The following is a 26258-nucleotide window of genomic DNA, read 5'->3' as shown; positions in this document are numbered from 1 at the left end:
CTCTGATCTGCTCACTTATCAATGATTTTAACTTGCCCACCTCTGCTGTTACACAATTCTACACACATTTTGTTTAAGCTGTGAAATATGATTTTTCACTTCATTGAATATTTATAAGAAAACTATATTAAATCAACTTTGAAGGTATATATTTTTGAATAATTAAAAATTCTAAATAGAAAAATGCATACTAAATTTTAAATTGAAGATTGCTCCTTTGCACTCTATTTCACCAGAGTATTAATTTCAATAAAACTTGTGGCAAATGAGTGTTTAAGTTTTTTGCTGAAATTATAAGATGCAATGTATCAGCTCTCTGGAGCAGGAGTCCCTCGGGGAAGAAGAGGGAACTGTTTCTTTTTCCAGTACACCAAATTTCTTATGACCTTTCTACAAACTATTAAATGGTTGGTTAGTTCAGACTTATTTAGTAAATATTTTGTATCATTAGAAAATTGTCATACCCAGCTTTTCAATTACATGAATTGTTGATTTTGTAAGACAAAATCCCAGCATGTCACTACTTCAAAGGTAGCTTAGAATACTCAGAAAATATTTCAGAGTTAGCGGATACCCTCAAAACATTTGTGGAACAATAATAATACTCCCCCACCCCCACCCCTACCACTGCCCCTCTCCCTGCTAGACAACAGCACTTTCAATCATCTTCCAGCTTCACCCAAGCATGTGTTCATTTTTGCTCCTCCACTCTGTTTCCTCTGCCTCTCTTCAAGCCTACAACCCCAAGAGTTTCTGTAAGTGCCTCTGGTCTCATGCCCTGGGAGTCGCTGTTCTTCCTTCTGGTCCCACAGACTTGGATATCCCTCATCCTGCCTATGGTGCTACAAACATTGCTCAAGGGCAGGGAATGCATGCATGTGCCACCAGTCCCTGAACTACTCACAAAAGTTCCCATGTCTGCATGTAGTTGGGAGTATGCACATGCCCCAAAGGATACACCTATGCTCCTCTGTGAATGGTGGAATGCACGTGTGCACTCTACAGATTTCCGACAGACAGACAAGGCATGCAGAGAACTAAGCCTATTTTATACATATAGATAGATATGCACAGGTTGCTGTCAAAATCTTCAAAGGAAGATATGTGTTTATTTTATTTCTAGGTGGTGCCCATGATTCTTTAGCTGACTTTTCAGAAGTCATGAACATAGATGATGATATCCTTGGAATATTTTCTGATGATCTTGTAAAGTCTGGAAGTCATTCTGGTATGCATTTTGTAGCTATTGGAGCCATTGAGAAATGTCATCATCATAAAAGCATTCAATGCATTATAACCACATGGTCAATATGCTGTATGTTTCTCCTTTATATGTACACTTGTTAGATATTTCCTTTGTCTTTATTGCAGAGGAATTTGTCACTTGCTTTTATGAACAATTTAATTTTTTTAATTGACCAGTTTGCTTTGTATTGGGGATGATAGTAAGCAATTTACTTAGCGTCTGTTATATAGCATGTTGCTTATCCAATGTTCAACAAAATCATTTACCACACAAATGTATAGTAGATTGATTTATGATTAAATCTGTCAAATTTGAGCCACTTTTCAATATCTTTTGTATGGAGTTTACTGTACCCTTTCCACCAGTTTTGAGCTTTTTTTTTAAAGTCATATATATATATATAAAATTCAAAACAGGCACTGCTTTTGAAGGTTACTTGTTTTATAAAATTACAATAATTTCTCTGTGTTGCATTCTGGTGCAACCGCACCTTGAGTATTGCGTGTTTCTGATCACACTGTCTCAAAAAAGATGTAGCAGAACTAGAAAATGTCCAGAAAAGGGCAATAGACTGATAAAAGGGATAGAACGGCTCCATTATGAAAAAGGCTAAATAAATTAGGACTCTTCAGCTTGGAGAAAGAGACACATAAGAATGGATTTGATAGAGGTTAATAAAATCATGAATGGGGTGGAATAGAAAATAGGGAACAGGTTTCCGGTAATACAAGGACTAGGGGATACCTCATGAAACTAACAGGTTGCAAATTCAAAACAAATTAGAGAAAGTATTTCTCACAGGACAGGCAGAATGGTAGTCTTCACATATGGGTGACATCACAGGATGGAGCCCTGTATGGAAAACTTTTCTGTCAAAGTTTCTACAAAGCTTTGACACTGGCACACTGAGTGCACTGAGCATGCTCAGCCTGCAATTATCCCTGTGAGCCACAGGTGTCTCCCTCAGTCTTCGTTTTTCCGCTCTTCAGTAAGCATAGAAGTTAGGAGCTCTGTGAGAAATTCTAACACTTTTTCCATACGGAAACGCTTAAACTTTTACTTCACAAACACTTTTCCCTGCATGGGTCTACCTTCGCATACGTTTATTCAATGCTCGGTGAGTATTATGCCTTGTTTTTTCGGTCAGTTCCTGTCACCTCCCTGGCCTGCCAACCGACTGTGGCCTTCCCTCTCCCTATGTTTTCAGTTAGCCCCACATAGTCTGCGAGTGTCCCTCTGTGACACTCTGCCTGATTATTAGCGCTAGTGGGACAGGGACTTCCACGGTTTCTGTTGCCGCCAGGGCCCCTGTCGATTCAGGTCCTTCGATTTCCTCTGTACCCTCGCGCAGTCGATGCCCCATTGCTACCGCCGGAACCCCCTTCAGACCGTCCTGGATTCTTAGATGCCATTGGTACCCCTCCCCCCATGGTACACTGATGCCATCGGTCCCTGCATCGTTTCTATCAGTGCCATCCATGTTTTTCATCCATGGCACTGATTTTTCCCTGGGTTTCATCAGTGCCATCATTGCCCAGATGGATGCCATCGATGTCCACCTTATCTCGTCGATGCGGTCTATGCCCGGGTCAATGCCACCGTCGCCCGGGGCCTTTCCATCGATGCCAGGGTCATTTCCATCAATGCCATCCTTTATTGTATTGATGCCATCGATGCCCAGGACATTTCCATTGATTGCCAGGTCCATTCCATCGATGGGCATTGATGCCCGGGTCCATTCCATCGATGGGCCATCGGCGCCCGGGTCCATTCCATCAGTGTCTTCGACGTTCCTATCGATGCAGTAATCGACTCCGTCAATGCCGGTATCATTTTTCCGATGCCAATGATGTTTTTTGGATTATTCGATGCCACATCGTTTCCATAGATACCTTCGCTGATGCCGTCAGTGCTTCCGTCACTGTCGTCATTGCTTTGGCCGAGTCATCGACATTTTTTCATATCTATTTTTGACAATACCCTCGAGGCTGCTTCGGCCGCCATTGACACCGTCAATACCAACATAGCACCGCCACGTAATGCCCTCGCCTGAACACAGTGCTCCATGCTTTGGGTTCTTATTAAAACTCCGTATTAGCCTACGACACTACATAGTGCCAGGAGCAGTGCAGGCTTGCTGACAGTCCGTCATCAGTTGCCATCCAAGACAGCGAGGGCATCCATCTCGGTGCTTTGGAAAGACCAGGCCGAGCACCGTGGCATGCATTGTCACCAACACTGTGACCGTCCGCCACTGACGCTATCCTTCTCGATGCTGGACAATGCTCAGGCCGAGCAACATCACCACTGCCATCGACACTGTTCCGCACAGTATTGGCAGTCCTTGGTGCTCCAGAAACACTAGAACGAGTTCCGAAGAATTCTGTATTGGCATCACGAGACATCGAGCCGCTGCGATGAGGGCCGGGTTCACGAGCTGTTAATCGGATCCCCTGTTCCCGAGGCGTGCCCCACCGACATCAGTGGGGGATTGTGGCCCTCCACAAAATACTACCGTGGTAGCGCCAGCCACGCTCAGCCCATCTCCTCTATACCTGCGCCACCATACCAGGCATCAGAGTTGAGATGGGCGTCCACTCCCTCAATGACTCCTGAAATCCACTGAGCCAGCAATCTTCACTGGCTCGTCCTTCGGCGATCCACGTCGGATGGTAAGTACCCGCTTCTGCGGCATTCCCATTGAGATGTGTTCTCTAATTCGAGCCACATGGTTCGAAAAGTTCTAGGTCATGTACCTTCCAAGAACCGTATTAGTGTCACATATCGCTATGCTAGCTATGTCAGCCACAATACCAAGAGAAACCTCTCTATCATTTCTTTGGGATTGCATCAGGGCATCCTCCCTCCTTCAGCAACGAGGCTCTGTACTGATTAATGCTCTGGCTTCTGGTTCCTGCTTCAGAACCAAAGTTCCAGGTGCATTCGCTGATCTGCTAAACACGAGATCCAGCAAATACTGCCTCAAGTGCAAGTCCACCTCGAAGCCTGACGACAGGTCTCGATTTCTCCTTGTACAGCACACAGAAATGCGGGTAAGACTTTACCGCTCACGCTCCCGTGGGAGGTTACGTGATATCCAGATTACATCAGCCCCTCCAGTTGGACACCTCCTGGTCTCCCAACTGGCCGGATATCAGAGCGGCCACCCCACCTTGTACCAAAGTTCCCGGTACACTTCCCCCAGATGCTACAAAGTGCAGGGAGGGGGGGGGGGGTTGGGGAGTTTTAATTACACTATTCTTTCTTTCAACAGAAAGTAGTTACTCTCCACCCATCCTGGACCTCAGAAATATCAACTTTCTTCAGAAGGTACAGGTAAAATGGTATCTCTCGTCACCATGCTTCCATATCGCAGTAAGTACATTACCTCTAATCTTTCTATGTGCTTCATGGTGAGTCAACAATATTACAATCCCAAGCTCTGCCGGTTGCACCAGCTTCGGCAACTGGGGTATTCATTGAATCACTATCGGTGACTGCTGTTTGCGGAGTGCAACATCATTCACACTTTTCCTTGCATGGACAGCTGCATAACCACAGTCAGTCCACGCAAGGAGCTCTAACTTCTTCATGACTCACTATACATTTACTAACTGGGATTACTGTCACTGCCATAAATCCCTTATACAACACTTCTGGACACCACAGTCATAATGACCTTCCTGTCCAGCATACGCTCAGACATCCTAATAAATTCTTACATGTCCCTGCGTGCATTTTCCATAACCTCAGCCCCTCAATTCGTCATTGTCGGGCCATGGGGTTTTTTCACTATGCACTTTCTTTATAGATCCAAAACTGCAATGGGTTAGATTCAGTGAAATTCCATTATCAGTGGGTCTAAGCTGTTCAACCGCTTTCGTCCCTCATCCATATTGCAGATCTAGAACCAAACCCTAGTCTGATTCTGCTCATGCTCGCATTTACTCAGGGTTGTAAGTTTGACCTAAAATCTTCTCAACCCAATATGCATCTACTCCACTCCAGGCACAGTTTCACATGAACTTCCTGGAGCTTGTAGCCATGCGTTATACTCTTATGCCTTCAAATACTGCCTCTGCAACAAATCTTTGTGCATAGGGACAATGTGCTTTCCAATACACAAGCACGCACAACCTCTTAGCTGCTCTGCAAGGAAGCTGCGCAGCTCTACCCTTGGCCCTTGCTCACTCCATGTATCCTTGGGCCACTTATCTAAGAGATTTACTAAACACAGTAGCAGACCTTCTCCATGTAGGTTTCCATCCTCTCGAATGGTCTCGGATTACTTGTGTAGCGGGAAAGATCTTCTAACGCTGTGGTCAACCGAACTTGCCCTCTGCGTCCGAATCAAACCATACGGTGCATAGATTCTACTCCCTATACATGTTTCCAATGCGTTCCCATAGTCACCTTTCTTCCATCAAGGGCCTCTTGAATGTGTCTCTTCTGCTGCCTCTCATAGCCAGCACTCTTCTAATGTTGAACTGGGACGGGGTTGACTGTTCCTCAGACCCACGTCCTAGCCGAGACCAGTATGCTTCCCATACTTCTCAGTCTATCACACCAGTAACTAATTCGCCTTCTCACAAGTCAGTCTCAAATCGTAGACTCACTGATGTTCTCAGGTACTGGTAGCTTCATGAAACCTTCCACATATAAATCCTACCATTCAAAATGGCATGATTTACCACATGACGCATACAAAAGGGTATTCCCTTTTTATTTTTCTACACCACTCTTTTCTCTTGCTCCCTCAGATTCTGCTCCCCAGACATCCTCCACATAGGTACACCTCTGTTCCAATTGGTGTATCGTTTGGGCATGGGGATACCCGATTAACGGTAAACCCCTTCTGAGTCAGCTTACCATGGATTATCCACTGATCAAGCCGCCTCTATTTTCACTAGTCACGGAATGGAACCTATATTTCGTGCTTATAAGTCTCATACGTTCTCCGTTCGAGCCTTTCCATTCCTCTCATTTCACAGTTTGGCATGGGAAATTCTTTCCCTCATAAATCTCATTTCTGCCAACAGGGTCAGTGAGTTACACACCTTGTTATATACTCATCCGACCCTGCATTCTTCCGTGACCAAGTGGTTTTACGTATCCAACTTCATATCCATTCTTAAGGTAGACGTTGCATCTCACCTTACTCAGAATATACTCTGCCCATTTTTCCCAACACCTCTCTCACCAAGGCGAAAGAGTTTTTTCCACTCCTTGGACAGTAATAGTGTACTTGCATTCTATCTAGATCGCACTACACTCCATAGGAATTCCACCTAACTCTTTCCTTCTGTGGCAAGAGTCAACCTGCGAGTTCCACTGGGCAAACAGACCTATTCCTCCTAATTGATGGTCTGTATCTCTTTTCCTACCAACAAGCAGGCATTTCACTACAACGCAGTGTGTAACCACACTCTGTTGCGTCCGTCCCTGCCTCAATAGCTTCCCCTCGGCCGCTGCTGCTTGTACATATTTATCAGGCTTCAACCTGGAACTCTCTCCATACCTTCGCAGCCCATTATTGCTTAGATACGACTAGCCGGCATGCTCCATGTTTGGCCAGTCCGTCTACTCTTATTCTTTTCGGTTTAACTACCCAACATCCTTCCACTAACCCATTAAGGGTTTCAGGATGCCCTCCGTTCCCAATTCCATCCCCATCATTGTGCTTTCCACGCGTCTTGGGTGCATTTGGTGCACTCTCGGGCATCCTCAGCTCGGAACTCACCCATATGTAAGGACTACCATCCAGCTTGTCCTGAGAGAAAGCAAATGTTGCTTACCTGTAACAGGTGTTCTCGCAGGTTCAGCAGGATGTTAGTCCTCATGAAACCCACCCGCCACCCCGCGGAGTTGGGTCTGTATACGTTTTTACTTTTATTTTAGTTTCGCTTGTGCTTTTAGCTATAGGACGAGACTGAGGGAGACACCTGTGGCTCACAGGGATAATTGCAGGCTGAGCATGCTCAGTGTGCCAGTGTCAGTCAAAGCTTTGTAGAAACTTTGACAGAAAAGTTTTCCGTACAGGGCTCCATCCTGTGATGTCACCCATATGTGAGGACTAACATCCTGCTGTCCTGTGAGAACACCTGTTACAGGTAAGCAACATTTGCTTTTTCTCACTTAATATATAATCAAGCTGTGGAATTTGTTGCTGAAGGATGTGGTCAACTAGCTAGCATAATTGACTTTGAAAGAAGTTTGGACAGGTTCCTGGAAAAGAAGTCCATAAACAAGTATTAGCCAGGTAGATTGGAATACCACCTCTTATCCCTGAGAGTGAGCAACATGGAATGAATCTGCTAGGTAATTTCTGGTGATCTCGATTGGCCACTGTCAGAAATGGGATTCTGGGCTTGATAAATCCTTGGCACATCTTATATTATTATGTTAGCTCAATGTTTCCCAACTTGTTCAAGTCCATGGCATACCTACATTAACAATAATGTTGTAAGGCACACCAGCCTCCGTGGAGCAGGCAAAAGAAGCTTTAAGGAAGCACTGAAAGCCCCACCAGTCTTTAGGGAGAGCATGGGCGGAAACACATGAAACTTTCATAGTGGACCAACTCCCTTTACGTACACGTGCAGGAGAAGGGGAAAGCCGGTGTGGAATGGGTAGCTAGATCAGTTAGTTAACTTAGTTGCTGCATGTGACTGCCAGACTTTCTCCACTGCTTCTGCTCGCAGCCCTCAGAGTAACATCCAGTGCTCAGTGCACTTCTCCCCACCTTATTCTGTTTGGTGATAAGACAAAGGCTAAAAGGATCTAAAGAGGAGACTCAGGAGGAAGAAGAGGAGGTGTTGTGTGTAATGTGTAGGATGCACAGTGAGGCATAACTATCCATGCCCTGCTTGATGCTCATTAATTCCCATATTCTGAGGCTCATGTTGTAGACAGAAAGGACAGGCATGCTTGACTACACATGTTCTCAGAAAGGAGCTCCTGCATATTTAAGAATCATCACTGGGGTGTCTTGTTGCTCTAAGGTGCTGAAGGCAGAACCTAGGTGCTGGTATGGATTTGAGCCCCAGCTATGGTGAATTTTCTGTGGCACATCTAATCAGGCCTGATGGCATACTGGTTGGGAAGCACTGCTGTTAGCTCAAATTCATGTGTTCTCCCTAAAATAAGAGGGTGCACATTGTTTCTCTATTTTAAATTCTAAATTAATTTCCCTAAATTTCCAAGTGAATCAAAAACTGATATCTGATTTTGTTGATCACTGCACATAGCATTTTCAGCATGCACTCTTTTCTTAGTTTTTTTTTCTTCCCTTTTTTTTCTTGTTATAATCATCCATTTTATCTGGTTTGGGTCCTGTAGGTCTTGATTTATGCACTTTCCAGGTCGAGAACTCACCCTCCCCATTTGGTAAGAGACTGAACCTTGGATGAACCATGGCTTAGAAGTAGTTATCTATCCTTATTTCAGCTGGGAAAACCATATATGTGTATGCATATTCAGTCTTTGACTTTTCACATTTTATTTCTACCATTCTGGTATTGTGTAGTTTTTCTAGCATGAATCACAAATCTTGCTTTTTACTCTTGAAGACTACTAAAATATAAACTAACATTTTCCCCATACCCTTCTCCAATGCCATCAAAAAAGAAAATACTTTGTTGTATCCATATGTTTTATAACACAGATCTACTGATCTGATTATCAGTGGTTTTCCTTGTGGCCACAGCATGGAAAACAACCTTGATAGATAAAACCATATGTATTTTGGCTTAGATTTTTATAATGAAAATATGCAAAGTAAAAGTCTTGTTGGGCTGTCTTTATAGCAAATGAACTGTCCCAATTACATATGAATAGTGTGTTTCCCAGAGAGAACCTTTTCTTTGGTCACCATAAAAAGTTATTTGTGTATCCCTAGCATGAGAATAATATGTGAATATATGGTCTTAGTTAGGAATAAAAATATTCTGGATTCTCTGCAAGGTGCAGTCCTCAGAAAAATAGTAACAGAACTCATGAAGAGAGTATGATACTGCTCCTGCTACTTTAAAATGGTGAAAGTGTTTCTAATGTCCAAGTGGTTGCCCCTTCAACACCAGTAATTACTGAACATTATGGTTTAATATAAAAGCAATGGCAGAAAAGGGATCAGACAAAGGTCAGAGTCCTGGATTTTAAAAGTACTGATCTTGTTAAAATAGAACAACAGTGGGTTAAACTAAAAGAAGCTAAATTAAGGTCTATGAATCTTTATGCAAGGAAAGAGACAGGTATGTTTTTCATAGGAGGTTACTGAAAAATAAGGGCAAAAAGATTAGCATTCAGAAGGTACAATGCACAACAAAAAGGGTACAGAAATAATATCTGGAAAAGCTGAGAGAAGCAGAGATGACAAAGATGCAAGCAGAAAAAAATATAGCTAAAGCTGTAGAGCCAGGTAAAACTTTTCAGATATATCAGTGAAAGGAGGAAGTGCAGAGGTGGGTTTGTATGACTGAGAGGAGAAAAGAACTGTATGACAGGGCCGATACTTGCATTTTTGCTGCCCTTTGTGAACAACTACTGTGCTGTCCCTTTCTCATTTTTTCTTTTTCTAAACACAGAATACACCACATCAGTTAAACATGCAGAAAACACTCACCCTCACCAAATACAGAATAAAAAGAATATAAACTATAAACAGAAACTGAGCTGGAAACTGCAACAAGCCAAACTATGCAGTGAAGCAATGGAGAAACAGAAACATCACCAGTTCTCATAAATCATTCAGCAAACAAAATCAAAGAATATAAAACAATCATATTAGTAAACCATACTTATAAAAATATTTCCAACGAGAGAAGGAATAGAATAACATACAATAATTAAGAGCTCATTCAAAATTTTAAACATTTCTAAACAAAATTTCAAAATGGCAGTCCCAGACACACATTAATTAAAACTAATAAGGATGGAAAATTCACCACTCTCCATACCTGAGAATTTTTAATTTCCAGTCATCCTGAGTAAGGCATTGATTAGTGAGGCAGCACGTAATGTCTACACACACACACACACACACACACACGAGGGGTTTCCATACACAAATACGACAGGTTTCTATACACACACACACACCCCGGTCAGGTTCCCATTCAGTCACACACAGGCACACACACACACACACACACACAACCCGTGCAGGTTTCCATTCAGTCACACACAGACACACACACACACCCCCCGGTCAGGTTCCCATTCAGTCACGCACACACACACACACACACCCCTGTCAGGTTTCCATTTAGTCACGCACACACACACACACCCCAGTCAGGTTCCCATTTAGTAACACACAGACACACACACACACACACACCCCGGTCAGGTTCCCATTTAGTAACACACACACACCCCGGTCAGGTTCCCATTCAGTCTCACACAGACACACACACACACACCCCGGTCAGGTTCCCATTTAGTAACACACACACACACACCCCGGTCAGGTTCCCATTTAGTCACGCACACACACACCCCGGTCAGGTTCCCATTTAGTCACGCACACACACACCCCGGTCAGGTTCCCATTTGGTAACACACACACACACACCCCGGTCAGGTTCCCATTCAGTCACACACAGACACACACACATCCCGGTCAGGTTCCCATTCAGTCACACACAGACACACACACATCCCGTGCAGGTTTCCATTCAGTCACACACAGACACACACACACACACCCCGGTCAGGTTCCCATTCAGTCACACACAGACACACACACACACACACCCCGGTCAGGTTCCCATTCAGTCACACACAGACACACACACACACACCCCGGTCAGGTTCCCATTCAGTCACACACACACACACACACCCCGGTCAGGTTCCCATTCAGTCACACACACACACACACACACACCCCGGTCAGGTTCCCATTCAGTCACACACAGACACACACACACACACCCCGGTCAGGTTCCCATTCAGTCACACACACACACACACCCCGGTCAGGTTCCCATTCAGTCACACACACACACACACCCCGGTCAGGTTCCCATTCAGACACACACACACCCCGGTCAGGTTCCCATTCAGTCACACACAGACACACACACACCCCGGTCAGGTTCCCATTTAGTCACGCACACACACACACCGGTCAGGTTCCCATTTAGTAACACACACACACCCCCCGGTCAGGTTCCCATTCAGTCACACACAGACACACACACATCCCGGTCAGGTTCCCATTCAGTCACACACAGACACACACACATCCCGGTCAGGTTCCCATTCAGTCACACACAGACACACACACATCCCGTGCAGGTTTCCATTCAGTCACACACAGACATACACACACACACACCCCGGTCAGGTTCCCATTCAGTCACACACAGACACACACACACACACCCCGGTCAGGTTCCCATTCAGTCACACACAGACACACACACACACACCCCGGTCAGGTTCCCATTCAGTCACACACAGACACACACACACACCCCCCGGTCAGGTTCCCATTCAGTCACGTACACACACACACACCTCGGTCAGGTTCCCATTCAGTCACACACAGACACACAACCACTCACCCTGGTCAGGTTCCCAGGTGCACACACACACACACACACACACCATGCACCTCACCCAGGCAGGTTCCCAATCACCACACACACATGCCAGTTAGATATTAATATCCCCCCCCCCGTAAGGCTCTCGTTAATTCATTCCACACATACATCCCATCAGGAGCCATTCTACTGCTCCTCCTTGTGTGCTGCCCCTGTGCTAATCAGATCTCATGGGACTAGCACTTCCTCTATGCCAGTCTCATGCATTATGAGATCAGCATAGAACACATGCTAGCTGCACATGTTTTGGACAGTGCACGCCAGCACTGAGAAGAGCAGGAGTATGAGATGGGTTCCACTGGCAGCCTCGTGGGCCTCATCCTCTCCTGGCTTCTGATGACCTTGCAGATCTCCTCCTCATCTGGGCTGCCAGTGGGATGGGGTCCATCAGCTGCTTTGTGACCTTAATCCTCTTCCAGGTTGCTGGTGGGATGGAGTCCACTGGTGGCCTCACAGGCCACCTTTTCTTCCAAGCTGCCAGTAGGTTAGGGTCTACCAGTGGCCTCGCAAGCTACCTCTTCTTCCGTCGCCCCTCTCCTTGGGTGTGCCACAATGTGCACAGCCGGTCGCACTGGGTCTATGTGTGGAATATAACAAGGAAAAAAGCAGAAATAATGAATAAATACTGGTCAAGGACCACAGACAGTAGGAAAGCTTGTTTAAGGAGTGGTATAGATGTGACGCTAATTATTGAATAGAGGGTATGCATGGAACTAGCACAACTGAATGTAGACAAAGCTATGGGGCCAGAAAGAAAACATCCTAGGATATTAAGGGTATTGGTAGGTCCACTGAATGATCCCATTCAATTGATATTTTGGAAATAGGAGTGGTTCCACTGGACTGGAGAAGAGGCAAATGTTCATCTTCATAAGAGTGGAAATAGAGAGGAGATTGGAAAATACAAATGGTTAGTCTTACTTCAGTGGTGGTTGAGTTAATAGAGACTTCACTGAAGGAGAGGATAATGACAAATCTTGAATCCAATGACATGCATAATCTGACAGATCATAGTTTTACCAGTAGGAGATTGTATCAACACATTTAAGAGGGTACATTGCATCGATTGATTATTTAAAATGTTTATATGTCCCCTAGTCACAAAAGCACTGAGTGGCTTACAACAAAACATTCATAAAGTAAAAAGAAAACAGACACATCAAAGGGCTCAAGCATCAAAGGATCCATATCTACATAATTTGAACTGGCACAGCAACTATTGGAGAGGTACTAAAATGTGAAAAAAAAACCCTAAAACGACAGGGTCTACACGTCTCCAGGATTTCAAATAGCACAGCTGCTGTCATGGAAGGCCAAATGAAATAAAACAATTTTCAGCTGCTTTTTAAATGATTTTACACAAGTTGTTTAGTGCAGCTCACAATTCATGTGTGTCAATGGAAAAACTTTTCTCCTCTAAAGGCTGTAGGCTGTTTAAAAGAAATATATATATATATATAAACAAAACTAAATCTAATTGATTTGAGTGTGTGGCCAGAGAATTAGATCAGGGATATGTTCTAGATGTGGGGTACTTGGGTTTCAGCGGAGCGTTTGGTAGTGTCCTGCACAGGAGACATAAATAAACTGAGCAACCTGAGGTTGAGCCCCAAGGTGGAAGACTGAAACAGAAGATGGTTAAGTGATAGACCACAGCAAATGTTAGTAAACATAATTCACTCTGAGTTAAAAGGAGTGATTCATGGAATGCCTCTAGGATCAGCCTTGAGGCTGATTCTGTTCAATATCTTTGTGACCTATATTACAGAGAGGTTAAAAGGAAAAGTTTGCCTCTTTGCAGATGATGCTATGATCTTCCATGGAGTGAACATCACTGAGAGAGTAGACAGAATGATGTGTGATCTAAGAAAGCTTAAGGAGTGGGTGAGTGCTTAGAAGTTAAGATTCAGTGCAGAATCATGCACTTGGGGAAAAGAATATAAAGGAGGAGTACATGATTTGGAGTTAGTTATTGATGTGCACGAGCTGAAATGGAGATATCTGAGTGATCTTGTGTGATGGTCTCAAGGTATCAAAAGTGTGTGACAAGTTAGTGGTCAGAGCCAGAGGAAATACACTAGAGGTATAACCAGTAAAATAAGTGATAAGGCCTATGTGCAGGTTGTTGGTGAGACCTTTCCTACAATATTGTATCCAATTTTTCAGGCCATATCAATAAATGGATATAGGCAGGGTGGAGACAGTCCAGAGAAAGCTATGGAAATAGTGCAGGTTCTATGCCAAAAGCCCTAGGAAGTGACTAACTGTCCTAAATCTGTATACCTTAGAAGAGGGGAGAAACAGGAAGATATAAGAGACATTCAAATACCTCAAAGTTACACAAGAAGCAAACCCATTTCTTTGGAAAGAATACTTTAGATCGAAAGGACATGGTATAATGCTTCAATGAGGTAGACATCAGCAAATATTTCGTCATGGAAAAAGAGGTGGCTACATGAAATGGCCACAAACAGTGAAAGAATTCAAGAAAACATGAGATAAGCACAGAGGTATACTGATTATGAAATAGGGAAAACCAAAGATCAGTTGAGGTCTGTGGCACTACAGCAAGAATGGAGTCATAGATATGGACCTCAGGGTCCATCTAGTCTAAGCATATTCTGTGTTTCTAATAAAATGTGGAATGTTGAGAAAACAAGAGAGAGTTGACAATATTCAAGCTGCAAGAAATAGAGAAAAGTACTAAAAGGCTGTGGTATCCATCAAAGTTGTTATAGCAAAAATGACAATAGTTGAATACACTTTATAGACTAACTAATTTATCAAAACATGAGCTTTCGCGGACAGAGTTCACTTCGTCAGATGCAACGTATGAAGTTGCATGTATGCTACAACAGACTAACATGGCTATCCCTCTGAAGTGTTTTCATCAACATTATTGTGTATTCTAACAACAATGATATACAGTGCATCATAAAATGAATTTAGTCATGCAACTGACATGGTGGAATGGGCCCCTTGGATCTCAGACAGTGTTTAGGAGCCCCTTAACTCTTAAAAAAAAAAAAAAAAAAAAATGAATGCAATAATCTCTGACATCTAGGCTCCTGTTTAAATCCTAAATACATTAACATGAATAGTGCTGAGTTTCTTACTGAAAATTAGAAAGTAGCCTAGCATTAATAGGCAGTTCACTAGTAGCAGATAGTCTAGCAAAGCTACCAGGACTTATGCACATCGTTGAGGTTTGGGGAAAAAAAAATAAAAAGAAATCAGTCATTTTAAATCTGCAAATTTAGTTCATTGACCAGTGCCTTCAGTATTTAACCATTAAGAGTTTTTTAAATCTTAAATAAATATGTAAGGAAATAAGGTTTTCTTTTAATATAGCAATAGGCTCTTCTTTCTAGCACATAATAATAAAATTGTATAGCAAGGCATTTAGCTAGCTAAACTAAGCATTTATGACGCAAGGCATTATAACATTATATCCGAGATCATGAATCTCTATGTAGCTAAATCATCTGATTATATGACTTAATATTTATGCAATAGGTATTAAAATTAGGTGCTTCTTAGTGAAGAATTCTTCTATATATATAAATATATATGAGCATATTCCAGTATACAAATATTGAAAAATATATCAGCTTTAATTATATAGCTTCCTCTTATGATGCTTTTACACAGATTTTAATAGAATATACACACTAGAGCTTAATGATAAATCCAGTACCTAAAATTTTGGATTTATATTTGAGATTCTGAGATATTAAGACTATGAGTCTATGCATTAAGATAGGCCATGAATTGTCAACAAAGGAAAAGTTTAAATGGTCTGCCATTTTAACTCATGGCAGACCGAGATGAGACTGGCTATTAATTCATACATGGTAAGTCAATTTTATTTGTTACCTATCTTTTTGTATCTAAGACAGGATTCGATTTTTAAATATTGTTCCTCATAAGTAATAAAAGTATATTCTTTTTTAAGACTAAATCTCTGCCTAAGTTATTGAGTTGCTCTATTCTCATAAATTAATTAATTTCTCATCAACACATTATCTCTTAGGAGCACTGATGTGTTAAACTTATGTGACATGGGGATTTAAGGGGAGGGAGTAACCAATAAGGGAAATCGTTATTACATTTCCCTTACTTGGATTTACCTAACAGAGTATCGAGCCTGAGACACAACTTTATGGTTATTCCACCTCTGCATTCCACTGGCATTAGAGATAAGCCTTAACAGAAGGCATGAGGATTACTACAGCCTTGATGCAGACATTAGGGAAAAAGTTCAGGAATGCTTCTACACCCAAGTCCAAAAGCAAAGCACACCCTTTGACTGAATTAACATGAAGGCTGCTCACCCTGTAAAAAGGTTGCTAGCAGTAACATTGTTATGGGTTTGATTGTTGCTTGATTTTGATTTTAAATAATACCACCCTTAACATAAGGCTTGAGTGTAACCTGCACAGAACAGCAGTTACCACTCTTCAACGAAACATGGGCGTAACTTGCATGGAGCAGCAGTTACCACCATAAAAGACTTGCTGGGCAGACTGAATGGACCATTTGGTCTTTTTCTGCTGTCATTACTATGTTGTTATGTTTGTTTGATTGTCACTGAAAACCCCCTGGAGGAATTGTAACATATTCATGATGTTTTCCTTATCATAAACACCAAAAGGAAAATGACAAAATCCTTGTGAATAGTATATTTTTCATGTCCTTGAGTAGCTTCTGGGAATAGCCCCATGTATGTATCTGATCTAGAAATATACCTACACTGTTGGAAACAGGATGCTGGGCTTGATGGACCCTTGGTCTGACCCAGTATGGCATGTTCTTATGTTCTCATAGGTAAAGCAGGATGGTAGTCTTCACATATGGGTGACATCACAGGATGGAGCCCAATCACGGAACACTTTTGTCAAAGTTTCTAGAACTTTGACTGGCACCTACTGGGCATGCCCAGGATGGCACTAACACTGCAACCAGCAGGGAGGTCCCTTTCAGTCTTCTGTTTTCCGCGCAGCAGTAGCCACGCGGCTTAAGGAGCTCCACAGAGATTCCTGACAGGAAATTTCCTCACTGAATTATTATACAACTTTCTACCCCACAGGGGTCCCCCTCTTTCATTTTTATGTCCGCGGTGGTCCGGTACGTTTTTTACCCGATTCTGGCGATTCCTGTCAAGTTTAGCCCTCATGGCCTACTGGCCGTCGACCGCACCACGGCAAAATTTTTTCACAGGCCATGGCGTCGGGGTTCCTTCGATGCCCGGACTGCACCCGCACAATGTCCATTACTGACCCTCACCAGGTATGTGTAATGTGTCTGGGTAGCGAGCATGATGACCTAACTTGCACCAAATGTGCCCTCATGACACCTAAAGGTCGAAGGCTAGAATGGAGAAAATGGAACTTCTCTTTCGGTCAAAATCCCCGACGCCGTCCACAGCATCGACATCGTCTGAACCGACACCATCTACGTCGCACCATCATCGGGCACAGGCCGGTGTCCAACCAGCATCGACGACTCCACGGCCATTGACACCCTCTGATCCCCCTCATGAAAAGGACAGAGGTGATCGTCGAGAAAAGCATAGACATCGCAGGTCTCAGACTGTCGACGCAGGCAAGGCCTTGACGTCATCATTGTTTGAACCGCCATTGAAGAAAGCCCGTCCAGAAAAGCCCGTCCCTATCTGGTTTAGGGTCACCGATTCTACCTCCAACGGTGGGTCCTCCGCTACGCTTCCTCCTCCTTTGGCATCGGGGCTCCATGCTCCAGGTTTCTGGGAGGAACTGGATCAGATGATTCAGGAGGCCATCGGCAGAGCGATGCAAGGCTTCAAGGTTCCATCGACGCCGATACCGGTACCGATGCTTGAACCGATAGCTGATCCCATTCCAGCAGCACTAGCACCATTACTCACGAGAATGGAAGCGCTGATTGCTGCTTTTCCTCTGAGGTATCCGACGACTCCAATGGACCCGGTGCCTTCCTCTCTGATTCCTCTTTCATCGATGAAAGAAGGAGAAACACCATTCCTTCTGATGCCTAGATCATCGGTTTCACCGATTGCATCTTTGTTTCAATCAGTGCCACCAACCTGTCCATCGATGCCCTCAGTGCCACCGGTGACACCATCGATGCCTTCGGTGCCTCTCCCGGGACCCTTCAGGTATACCAATTTTTCATCCCTCCAAGGATACTGGGGGTGCTGGAGATGATCCCTACGATACCTGGACTGACAGTTCATCCCAGGATACCGATGACTTGCCATAGCCACCCTCTCCTGCTGAAAGCAGGAAGCGTTCTCCACCAGAGGACTTGTCCTTCAATAATTTTGTGAAGAAAATGGCTGACGTGTTTCCTTTTCAACTTCAGGCAGAACAAGATGATAGACATCAGATGATGGAGCTGCTTCAGTTTTAGATGCTCCTAAAGAATTAACATCTATTCCCATCCATGATGTCTTCCTGGATCCTCTCAAAAGAAATTGGGAACATCCTGGTTCTGTGGCACCAGTCAGTCGGAAAGCTGACATTACATACCTAGTCCAGTCAACTCCTGGTTTCCAGAAGTCCCAATTGGACCACCATTCAGTGGTTGTTGAGTCAGCCCAAAAGAAAGCCCGAAGATCCAAGCCTCGTTCTTCCTATCCTCCAGGAAAGGAACAAAAATTCTTGGATGCTATAGGTCGCCGTATCTTTCAAGGAGCTATGCTTATATCCTGCATTGCCTCTTATCAACTTTATATGACCCAGTACAACAGGGTCCTCTTTAAACAAATACAGGGCTTTGCCGAGTCCCTACCTCAACAGTCTCAAGACCAATTGAATGCCCTAGCTCAAAAGGATTTAGAAGCGAGCAAGCATGAGATACGATCTGCCTATGACCTTTTTTGACACCGCTTCCAGGGTTTCAGCAACAGCCATTTCTGCAAGGCGATGGGCCTGGCTAAAGTCAACTGACCTACAGCCTGAGGTCCAGGATAGACTGTTTGATTTACCTTGCACTGGATATAATCTTTTTGGTGAGCAAATACAAAAAACAGTGGCACAACTCAAGGATCACCATGAGACTCTTCGCCAACTCTCCTTGATACCTTCTGAATATCCTGCTAAGCAAACATTCAGAAAGGAGCCCAAGAAATCCTTTTACTGCCAAAGGAAATCGTATCCTCCTCTGTCCAAAGGTCGCTCTACTAAGCCTTAGCAGAAAGGCCAGTCCAGGCAACCTCGCAGTCAAAAGCCGCAAACAACTCCTCAACCAGGTCCATCATCTGGTTTTTGACTTTTTTCTAGAGAGCAGCATTCAGACTCCACTAAGGCATGTACTAGTGGGAGGCTGATTGTGCCACTTCAGCCACTTCTGGCACTCAGTCGCCACAGACCAGAGGGTGCTCACCATAATAACTCAATGTTATCATCTCAACTTTCTTGCCATTCCACCGGACTCCCCACCTCGGCTGACGTGGGGAACATCAGACCATTCACTGCTCCTGGAACAGGAGATTTCCCTCTTCCTCCAGTCCAGAGCAATAGAACCAGTGCCCTACTCCCAACAGGGCCTCGGATTCTACTCTCGGTATTTTCTAATCCCAAAAAAGTCAGGTGGTGTTCGCCCAATACTAGATCTTTGGGCTTTAAACAAGTTCCTCCAAAGAGAAAAGTTCAAGATGGTGACCTTGGGTTCCCTCCTTCCCCTTCTACAAAGGGGAGACTGGCTCTGCTCTCTAGACCTCCAGGATGCTTACACACATATCGCAATAACTCCGTCTCATCGCAGATTTCTGCGATTCATCGTAGGCCCAAAGCACTATCAATATCAAGTGCTACCATTCGGCCTAGCCTCTGCTCCACGAGTCTTTACCAAGTGCCTCGTAGTAGTAGCAGCATTCCTCAGAACTCAAGGTGTCCATGTCTACCCCCTATGTCGACGATTGGCTGATCAGGGCTCCCACACAGCAAGCTGTTCTGACGTCCGTATGTCTCACCTTGCACACCCTGATCTCTCTGGGGATTCTCATCAATTATCCAAAGTCCAGCTTGTTCCATTGCAAACACTGTTGTTCATAGGAGCAAACTTGGACACCCTGAAGGCGAAGGCATTTCTTCCTCGAGAACTAGCTCTCATCATCTCCTGTCTTGCCCATCAGCTGCAGTCTTGACAACGCTCCACTGCACGTCACTTTCTAGTCCTGCTAGGACACATGGCGTCCTCATTAAACGTCACCCCCATGGCTCGCCTCGCCATTAAGATCCTACAGTGGACTCTAAGGTCACAGTGGATTCAGTCATCTCAACCACTATCAGCTGTTGTCCACATAACCAACCCACTTCATCTATCTCTAGCTTGGTGGAAGAATCAGGCCAATCTCCTTCAAGGCCTGCCTTTTCAAGCTCCAGATCCTCAAATAACCCTTACAACAGACGCCGCCAACATCAGTTGGGGAGCACACGTTGCCAATTTACAAGCTCAAGGGTCTTGGTCTCCAGAGGAAGCCAAACACCAGATCAATTTCCTGGAGCTACGAGCAATCAGATATGCTCTGAGTATTTCAGGATCGCCTCTCCAACCAGGTCATCCTGATTCAAATGGACAACCAGGTGGCCATGTGGTACATCAACAAACAAGGAGGAACAGGCTCCCGCCTCCTATGTCAGGAGGCTGCACAGATATGGGCGGAGTCCCTCTCCCACTCGATGTACCTCAGGGCCAATGTGTTGGCAGACAAGCTGAGTCGCACCTTTCGACCACACGAGTGGTCTCTCAACCCCACGGTAGCAGACTCGATATTCACATAGACCTCTTTGCATCACCTCAAAACCGCAAAGTAGAGAACTATTGCTCTCTCACTCGCAGCCAACACTCACAGCCAAGAGATGCATACTCCCTCTCATGGGACACCGGTCTCCTATATGCATTCCCTCCACTTCCACTTCTCTCGAAGACTCTCGTGAAGCTACTTCAGGACAAGGGAAGCATGATCCTGATAGCACATCACTGGCCACATCAAGTGTGGTTTCTGATTCTTCAGGACCTCTCCATTTGCAGGCACATTCCCCTGGGGAAGGACTCGCTTCTGATCACGCAGAACAACGGGTGCCTACGCCACCCCAATTTTCAGGCCTTGTGCCTGACGGCCTGGATATTGAAAGATTAATCCTGCAGCGCCTCAACCTTTCGGAGCCAGTTTCCCGTGTCCTGATTGCTTCACGGAAGCCTTCCACGAGAAAATCTTATCTTTACAAATGGAACAGGTTTAAATCATGGTGTTCTTCTCAGTCCCTTTATCCCTTTACCTGTTCCTCTACAAAGTTTCTAGACTATCTCTGGCACTTGTCAGAATCAGGTCTAAAAACTTCCTCCATCAGAATACATGTCAGTGCGGTGGCCGCCTTCCATAAAGATGTCGGGGACGTTCCTATTTCGGTACAACCCCTCGTAACACGTTTTCTGAAAGGCTTGCTTCACCTCAAGCCTCCACTGCGTCCTCCGGCCCCTTCTTGGGACCTCAATCTGGTTTTGGGTAGGCTCATGAAACCACCATTCGAGCCTCTCCAATCCTATGAATATCACTTTCTTACATGGAAAGTGATATTCCTATTGGCTATAACATCTGCTCGCAGAGTTAGTGAGTTGCAGGCCCTAGTTACCTATCCACCTTACACAAAATGTCTGCATGACCGGGCAGTACTCCGCACTCACCCGAAGTTCTTGCCTAAGGTAGTATCAGAGTTTCACATTAATCAATCCATTATACTACCCACCTTTTTTCCCAGGCCCCATTCCAATCCAGGAGAGCGGGCTCTGCATACCCTCGACTGCAAACACACTCTAGGATTCTACCTAGACCGTACAGCTGCCCACAGGCAAAAGTACTCAATTGTTTGTTTCCTTTGCTTCCATCAAATTGGGTCAACCAGTGGGTAAGCAGACTCTCTCCTCCTGGCTAGCTGACTGCATTTCCTTTTGCTATCAGCAAGCAGGCATTCCACTTCAGGACCGTGTTAAAGCACACTCGGTCGGGGCCATGGCAACTTCTGTAGCGCACTTTCGCTCGGTGCCGCTTCCTGATATTTGTAGGGCTGCTACCTGGAGTTCTGTCCATACCTTTACAGCCCATTATTGTCTAGACAAGGCTGTAAGACAAGATTCCATCTTTGGCCAATCTCTTACACAACCTTTTTGCAACTCGACGTACCAACACCCTTCCGCCTGCCCGTTAGGGTTCAGGATGCCCTCTACCAAATTCCACCCCAGTTGTTGTGCCTGTTGCATGTCTTTGGATACATTTGGTGCATGTTCGGACATCCTCAGCTCGGTACTCACCCATATGTGAGGACTACCATCCTACTTGACCTGTGAGAAAGCAAATGTTGCTTACCTGTAACAGGTGTTCTCACAGGACAGCAGGATGTTAGTCCTCACAAAACCCGCCCGCCACCCCACGGTGTTGGGTTCGTTACGCTTTTTTATTTTTATTTTTGGCACTTTAGCTTTCAAACAAGACTGAAGGGGGACCCCTGCTGGTTGCAGAGTTAGTGGCATCCTGGGCATGCCCAGTAGGTGCCAGTCAAAGTTCTAGAAACTTTGACAAAAGTGTTCCGTGATTGGGCTCCATCCTGTGATGTCGCCCATATGTGAGGACTAACATCCTGCTGTCCTGTGAGAACACCTGTTACAGGTAAGCAACATTTGCTTTCTTATGATTTGGATTTATCATCTGTATTTTTTATAAAGTTGCCCTAGGTGGGGTTCAGTAAGTAAAGTGGCAACATATGTTTTACTGTGTATGCACTATTGCAATCCATTCTGGGCATTTTTCGATGGGATAGTTAAAAGATTGAAATAAAACAAATAATATAATCCATAATTGTTTGTTTGCAGTTTGATATAGAATGGGATGTATACAATGTTTAGTCATTTGATATCTTGCCATTTTCCACAAATGGACCTAAGGCAGATTACCAAACAAGTTTTAGCTCAGCAGTTAGAGTACATTGGTTGAAAGTAATTTAGAATCATAACTGAATCAAATTTATAATAGTTAACATAAAACACAATGGCAAGATAAACTTAGCTTGAAATAAATACACAAGCATCTCAAACCAAATACTATGTTTTAGAAGCCTATTCAGGCACTAAAGGTGGGTCACGGGCAGTTTAACACAATATTTTTAAATGCATGTTTCCAAAAATGGAGACTGAGTTTGGCATTAAAAGTGTGTTAGAAACGCCAAGCTTTTGCTTGCTTCCTGAAGTGGGAGATGTTGTTTATTTGGCAACCTCCAAGAGGGAGGCCTATAAGGCAATTGCTGGTCCCAAGAAGTATTATTGTGGAATACCTGATCTTTTAATTTTTTTTTCTCATCAGCATTATTAAGGAGGTAGCATGTGGAGACCTTGGTGGTCTGGAGGTTGTATACAAGAACAATTTTGCTCTCAAGTAATTAGGTTTGTCTCCCCTTAGAGCCTTGAAGATAAGTGTCAGAATTTTGCATTGGGATTTGTAGGGGACTGGAAGCCATTATAATGTGTGTAGGATCAGTATGATATGGTTGTGTGGCTTGCATCCTTTTATCGGCCGTGCAGTGAAGTTCTTTATAATCTGGAGTTTGTGGAGGGTCTTAGAGTATTACAGTAAGATGTGGTTGCTGTCACATGGACAAGTGTGATAAGATTCTTCTTCTCAATGAGAGGATTAAGTCCTTGTAAGTTGTGTAGTTTGAAAAGGCAAAACTTTACAATTACCTGGATTTGTGGGAGCATAGTTAGTTCCAAGTTCAACTGGATGCCAAGGCTTTTTTTACCTGTGTTTTTAGCAGGAGTTCATAGAATCCAGATGGGATTTTCAAATCAGGCACTTGTCTGTGCATGTTTTTTATCTATAGAATCTGTTTTGTTTGGGTTTAGATGGAATTTGTTCTTTTTAGTCCATTCTTGGATGGCTATGAGATACTTATTTTTTTTTATAGCTGTTTATGGATTTGAGTCTAGTAAGAACATAAGACATTGCCATACTGAGTCAGACCAAGGGTCCCTCAAGCCCAGGATCCTGTTTCCAACAGTGGCCATCCCAGGTTACAAGTACCTGGCTAGTACCCAAGCAGTGGCTATTCCCCAAGTCAAATTGATTAATAGCAGTTTATGGACTTCTCCAGGAACTTTTCCAAACTTTTTTTAACCCAGCTAAGCTAATTGCCTTAACCACATCCCCTGCCAACTAATTTTTGAGCTTAAGCAGAGTGAAAATTTTGTTTCTCTGATTTGTTTTAAATGTGCTATTTGTAAACTTCATAGAGTGCTTCTTAGTTCTTCTGTTATCTGAAAGAATATACAACTGATTCACATTTACCTGTTCTAGTCCTCCCATTATTTTATAGACCTCCATCATATCCCCCCTCAGCTCTCTCTTCTCCAAGAAGAATACCCCTAACATCTTTAACCTTTCCTCATAGGGGACCGTTGCATCTCCTTTATCATTTTGGTCACCACCTCCAGTGCAACTATATTTTTTTGAGATGCAGCAACCAAAATTGTACACAGTACTCAAGGTGCAGTCTCACCATGAAGCGATACAGAGGCATTATGATATTTTCCATTTTATTCACCATTCCTTTCCTAATAATTCCTAACATTGTTTGCTTTTTTGTCTGCTGAGCACACTGAGCTGACTATTTAAATGTATTATCCACTCTGATGCCTAGATCTTTTTCTTGGGTGTTAGCTCCTAATATGGAACCTAACATTGTGTAACTACAGCATGGGTTATTTTTCCCTATATGCATCACCGTACTCTTGTCCACATTAAATTTCATCTGCCATTTGGATGCCCAATCTTCCAGTCTTGCAACGTCTTCCTGCAATTAATCACAATCTGCTTGTGATTTTATATCATCTGCAAATTTGATTAGCTCACTCATATTTCTTTACAGATCATTGATACATATGGGGTAGATTTTAAAAGGTGCGCGCGGGAGTAGATTTGTTCGCGCAACCCTGCGCAAACAAATCTACTCCCGATTTTATAACATGTGCGCCGAGCCGCACAGCCATCTTCAGTTCCCTTCGAGGCCCCCCCCCCCACACCTTCCCCTATCTAACCCACCCCCAGCCCTAATTCCCCCCCCCACCTTTATTTTACAAGTTACACCTGCCCGCCAGCTGTCGGCGCGCCATGTTCCGGTCCGGAGGCCACGGCCACGCCCCCGGATCTTGCAACTAGTTTCGAGCTCTGAAGCCAGAGCCCCAGTCATTTTTAATGTGCATATACTGAAATACCTTATTGAAATTAGATAAGGGCCATTTGCATTTCTGGAATGAAATCCATGCTAGAAAGCACTCTGTTTTGGCTTCTACAGTATTTGTATTTTTGAGAGACAAGCTGTTTTTTTGGTATAAGCACATAGGATTGTTAGTTGTAAAGAAGTAAAAATCAACTTTCCTCTATGGCTCTATAAAAGGAAGCAAATTGGGCTGACTGGATGGGCCTTAAGTCCTTATCTTCAGCCATTTTTTTCCTATGATATTGGGTGGCATGTGCAAGGAGTTTTGGGGGATGTCTGATATTAAGCCTGTGGTAATGTATATCACTAATGATCCAATAAAATGGCTTATTTTCTCAATTCTAATTATGAGCCTTTAAGAAGAAAATGCTTTTATGTATGATTTAATGATTTGGTTGAATAATTCATGAGCTTCAGATGTGAGATAAACAAATAAGGTCTGTATGAAAATACATTTAGAATTATAAATTACAGTATGTGAAGAATGTTTAGGAATTCAGCTGTAAATATATTATCAGCTAAAGTAAAACTTGAAATTGGTATTTAATTTTCAAGCTTATAGCTTATTGATCGTCCTTTGTCCAATATGCCAATGTCTGAAAATTAGGTAGGTTGATAGAACATGATTTGTTTTTGTTGATATGTCAGATGAATAAAACTAAAAATAAAGAAACATGCAGGCAAAACTTTAAAAGTATTCTGTCGATTTTTGAATACTAATTTTCAGTTCTGAATGCTAGTTTTATGTTGTTGACTTGTTTAACAAAGATCATAGAAGGAGCTGCTGAAGCAGTTAAAGAATTAAAGTGATCACGTATTGTTGAAACAATTTTAATTTGGTTTTCAATTGGGGCATAATACTGAGATCTAACTATTCTCTAGCCTCAATAAAATTTTATAGAGGTTTTGATGTTGGTTAGAGGTTTTTTGGTCTTTTTAGACATTTCTGCGGCCTTTAACACTATAAATCATGAATAAAGTAGTCTATGTGAGTGCAGAAAATAAAGGCTAACAGATAAAGACAAAAAAGTTAATATCTTTTTATTGAACTAAATGCATTTCTTGACTATCTATCAAAAGCTAATACTCTCTCCTTCAGGTTAGAATTCAAATAAGCAGAAGATGCCATTACCAGGA

The 26258-nt window shown here is 43.5% G+C and overlaps 1 protein-coding gene across 8 annotated transcripts in view; it reads left to right on the top strand.

Annotated features, from left to right (window-relative positions):
- Positions 1–26258, top strand: part of KMT2C (lysine methyltransferase 2C) — a 979844-nt gene that overhangs the window by 561905 nt on the left and 391681 nt on the right. For 6 of the 8 annotated variants that reach the window (XM_029588444.1, XM_029588443.1, XM_029588442.1 and 3 more), the window contains 2 exons: positions 1124–1228; positions 8585–8632. The exons of 1 other annotated variant lie outside the window; for it this stretch is intronic. In XM_029588444.1, the coding sequence (XP_029444304.1) occupies positions 1124–1228; positions 8585–8632 (153 nt within the window). The remainder of the gene's footprint in view (positions 1–1123; positions 1229–8584; positions 8633–26258) is intronic. One more of the 8 variants, XM_029588445.1, reaches the window with a different exon arrangement.

The sequence above is a fragment of the Rhinatrema bivittatum genome, chromosome 2, assembly GCF_901001135.1.
Source record: "Rhinatrema bivittatum chromosome 2, aRhiBiv1.1, whole genome shotgun sequence".
In the NCBI taxonomy this organism is placed as follows: Eukaryota; Metazoa; Chordata; class Amphibia; order Gymnophiona; family Rhinatrematidae; genus Rhinatrema; species Rhinatrema bivittatum.
Note: the sequence above shows the minus strand (reverse complement) of the source record. Positions and strands in the feature narration are given on the sequence as shown.